This window comes from Monodelphis domestica, chromosome 2, assembly GCF_027887165.1.
Source record: "Monodelphis domestica isolate mMonDom1 chromosome 2, mMonDom1.pri, whole genome shotgun sequence".
Taxonomy (NCBI): Eukaryota; Metazoa; Chordata; class Mammalia; order Didelphimorphia; family Didelphidae; genus Monodelphis; species Monodelphis domestica.
The window spans coordinates 276,044,823-276,049,021 of record NC_077228.1 but is presented as its reverse complement, the minus strand read 5'-3'; the positions used below and the strand labels follow the sequence as shown (position 1 = coordinate 276,049,021).

The 4,199-nt window shown below is 44.4% G+C and overlaps 1 protein-coding gene across 2 annotated transcripts in view; it reads right to left on the bottom strand.

Annotated features, from left to right (window-relative positions):
• The window catches only part of CMTR1 (cap methyltransferase 1), a 74,032-nt gene that overhangs the window by 1,602 nt on the left and 68,231 nt on the right, over positions 1-4,199 (bottom strand). For both annotated transcript variants that reach the window (XM_001379166.5, XM_016431030.2), the window contains exons 22-23: positions 2,811-2,923; positions 1,433-1,541 (exon numbers count right to left, since the gene is read on the bottom strand). In XM_001379166.5, coding sequence (XP_001379203.2) covers positions 1,433-1,541; positions 2,811-2,923 — 222 coding nt within the window. The remainder of the gene's footprint in view (positions 1-1,432; positions 1,542-2,810; positions 2,924-4,199) is intronic.

Genomic DNA, 4,199 nt, shown 5'->3' with positions numbered 1-4,199 from the left:
CTGGGGGAATAGAAGAGAGGAGAGAAAGATCATCAGGCTGGGCTTGACTGGACAGGACCAAAGAGATCGAGGGGAAAAGTATCTAATCAGAGGGAGGACCAGCTGTGCTATCTTGGTGACCTTCAGTCTAGGAGAAAAATGAGTGGGACCAACTGAACAGATTTCTCAGGTATGGTTCTTCCTTACCTACAGTGGCAAAAGGAATTCCCAGCAAGTCCCAGCTTCGGCCTACCTCACTATCCACCCTTGCCCTCCATTGGCCTCAAAAGAAAATGTTACTGGTGCCAGTCTGCCTACCGGATCAATACTAATACTTCACACTCACGGCTTTTTGTCTGGCCTGTTCTTACAGAACTGTATTGGCCTGGTGATAAGAACAGGTGTCAGTGGCTAATCACAGGCACATTAATGCTGCACTGCCTTCGACTTGGTAAAACAACTCAATTCAGCAAATGAATCCCAGAGCCTGGTGGGAAAAGACCCGAGAATCCTAAAGGTGCTCGAGGAAGCACTAAGTAGGTAGCTCCCCCTCATGGAGGTAATCCCCATCCCAATGCACTGCCTCACAGGACTCCCCAGCACCTGGTGGCATTAAGTAGTGGAACCTAAATACATATACTCAGACCTTCTCCCGACATCCTTTCTCTAACTAAGGACACCCAGGCTCCATAAGCATTAGTGTCCTTACCCTGAGGAGGGAAGCCCCAAGTCAGGGTCTGGCAGATGGTACAGGGTAGAAGAGAAAGCCACCTCAGCACACACCTGCACCTCCCTTCACGGAGTTCCTGCATAAGTCACAGGACACACCAACCAGCTAGGGAATCGTCCACCCAGAAAAGGCAGTGTTGAAAGGTTTAAAAAAAATGGGATTACAAACTGAAAGCTTTCGGGACTGAAGGAAAGAGCTATACCAAAAGAAGGTCCCTGTGTATGTTTAGTTACCAGAGTATTGCTGGGAGTGAAGAGACCTAAAGAGGCAATGTGGTTCCTTCCCTCTCCAGCCTTCTTACTTACATCGTGAGCCCCTTGAGAGCAAGAACTGGATTTTGGGCCTCTTTTTAGCCCCAGTGCTTAGACACAGGTACAAAGCAGGCACTTATTAAAGACTCAATGACCAACTCTCCAACCTTCTTTACTTACTTCTTTAGACTCTCATGTCTGGAGTCAAAGGGAGAGCCAAATTCCTTTTCCCTTCTACCTTCCTAGGGAAAAGAAGGGTCTTTCTACATACATTCTGAAATCTAGAGACGAGGGAAATTAATGTGGTACCAGGTCCTCCTCAGCACTTGCATGAGCCAGGGCAACAAATGAAATAGTACTAACTTGAATGTGGGGCAGAGTACTTGGCAGAAGGGGAGCTGATATCCATGTCAGGGACAGGGAATCCAGGAAAACCAAAAGGGGGGTAAGAAAGGTGGAAAGCATTACTTACTGAAAAGGAGCAATGGCATCCAGAGGAAGTTCATATGTAGAAAACCCTGTAGTCTTATTGAAGAAAAACTTCTTCTTATTGGTTTTGCTGAATGCCATAGTCCAAGGATCTAAGCAGAAGGAGGTGAGACTAAACACAGATTTCAAGGTAGGTGGCAGAATCCATTTTATAGACTGCTTGCCAGACTCTGGTCAGGGAATTACAGATTGACCTTTCATAGTTTTGTGAGTGGCTAATTTATCTTAATCCTGGTTAAAGTTTGTTTCTCAGAAATGTGAATTTGTGCAATGTCTTCATAATGCACATCCAAGAGATGTAATAGTTGGCCTCTGGTCTATCAATCAAGTCTTCGCCTTCCAAAACGGAAAAACAACGGGATCTTCAGAAAGATCCTATACTAATTTTTTAAGGCCAATCCTTCTCCAGTCCTTCCCACAACTCCTACCCAGGTCAATATTTCAATGTGCTTTCCAGGACCTTGGTTATAGTTTTAATGTTTTTCATGAGCATTCACTCCAGTAAGCAGTCTGCTAATAATGAGGGAGCATCCCTTCCCTCAGCTCTTATTTGCCTCTTTCTCTTCCAAGGAAGAGCCCAAAGGGTAGTAACTAAATATCTTGACTTCAACCATCCCAAAGTAAAACTAAATACTAAAATATTCTTGTGGTTAATAATAACCACTAGGGGCAGATGGGTGGCTCAGTGAATTGAGAGCCAGGACTAGAAGTGGGAGGTCCTGGGTTCAAATGTGATCTCAAGACACTTCCTAGCTGAGTGACCCTGGGTAAGTCACTTAACCCCCATTGCCTAGCCCTTACTGCTCTTCTGCCTTAGAACCAATACACAGTAGTGATTCTAAGGCAGAAGGTAAGGGTTTAAAAAAATCACAATCAGCAGCAGCACTAATAATAAAACAAAGCTAATAATAACAGTAATAATGATTATAATAAACCAGGACCATTTGTATCTTCCAGTCTTCTAGCATCTTGGGCAGTGATAATATATTACTGAAGCCAAGGAAGAAAGGGGAAGCAGCAAGTGTGTTCAAATGGGGGCGGGGGAACAACACACAATTAGAAGCTAGGTAAAATTGATTTCTTGAAGCTGCCTCCCAACACTTTCCCCCAAGCCCAGGGGAAACAAAGAGGGATGAGGTCCAGCCAAGGAAGAGAAAGGGGTCAAGATGAGGACAGTATCATTAGTACTTTGGCTAATGACAATCTGGCTGGCCATTATGACCTCATCAACTTATAGCTGACAGAAAGCAAATCAATCTGTACCCAGAGTCTGAGAGGCAATAGCTAGGGGGAAGATTTTCAAAGGAGTTGGGGGGTAGGATGGGAGGAGGAAAGGCAGTTTGGGAAAAAGGAAAGCCTACCATTCATGGTTCTGACAATATAGAGGCCAGTGGGCACAAAGTGTCGATCATCTCGTCCCGTGTAGCTGAGTCGCAGCCCTTGATGTGAGCCCTTGATGACCTTCAGTTCTAATCTGAATTCCCACAGGAAGTAGATTTAGGAAAGGAGTGCACGATGAGAAAAGCAATCATTTTATATTGTGTTCAAACGTTGTGGCAAACACCAAAACTATCTAAGCAATCACAACTTCAATCAGAATTTAGGAATGAACTGCCTGCCACGGAGGAACAAGATCTGTTCCACCTCTGGAGATGAGCCCATCAACAGAAAGTAGTCAATAATTATGATTGTTGTGCTACTACCAGTAAGATATTTATTCTGAGTGAAATCTAAAGTCAGAGCTAGTGAACTTAGGACCAATAAGGCCATGGCTTTAATGTCCAGTCAGGCTGGTCCATTTAATGTGGATGAAAATAATCCCTAATATTTGAACAGAGCTTTATAGTCCTCACAAATGCTTTCATTTCATTATCTCAGTGGATTCTCAGAACAATTTCAGAAGTTAGGTAGGGTTTGGTATTATTATCCCCATTTGACGAATGAGGAAACGTAAGTGCAGTGACACAAGATTTGCCTGGGGTCATATAATGAGTCGGTGTCAAAGCCAAAATTAAATCACAGGTCTCATGGTGTAGGAGGGAAAAAAATGGCCAGGGAGAATGCGAGCCAGGTTCTAGTCCTAGATCTGCAACATATGCTGTATGCCCCTGAACTCTTTCCTCTTGCACAATGTGACTGTGTTGGGCTTGGGCTGACCAGCCTCTCCCACTTCTGAGGTTGAAGGATTCCTAGACCCTGTCCATACACAGCACAAAGAATGAATCCTACTGAGCCAGGTGAGGAGCACATTCTTGCTATGACATGTAACAATTTTACATATTCAAGTACTGCTGTTCTCTAGGTTTTATGTGTGACTAACATAAATGACTGCTAGGGACCCACAGTTCTCCCTCCCACCGCACACCCAGGTAATGTTATTGTCAAACAATAATACCCAAATCACAGCTCAAGGGAAGAAGAGGAGGTTTGTAGAGAACCCATCATGGTTCCAGCTCATACACAAATACAGTCAGATATTCCGATATATGTAGACTCACATACAGACCAGCCCATAAAGACTGCACAGCTATTCCCACAGATGCAGTCACAGGGATTGCACCACTACTGAAAAAAACAAAAGCAGCTCCAAACTCTGCTGACAGTATGCACCAAGGACTGGGATTCAGGGGTTTCATCAAGTCTGTTCTGCCTCTCACAGGGAAAATTCCTAACTATGACAGTGACAATGAGTCCATATTTCTGCCTGGGGTCCACCTGCCTCACCTGCCTCCCAACACTAGCCTGAATTG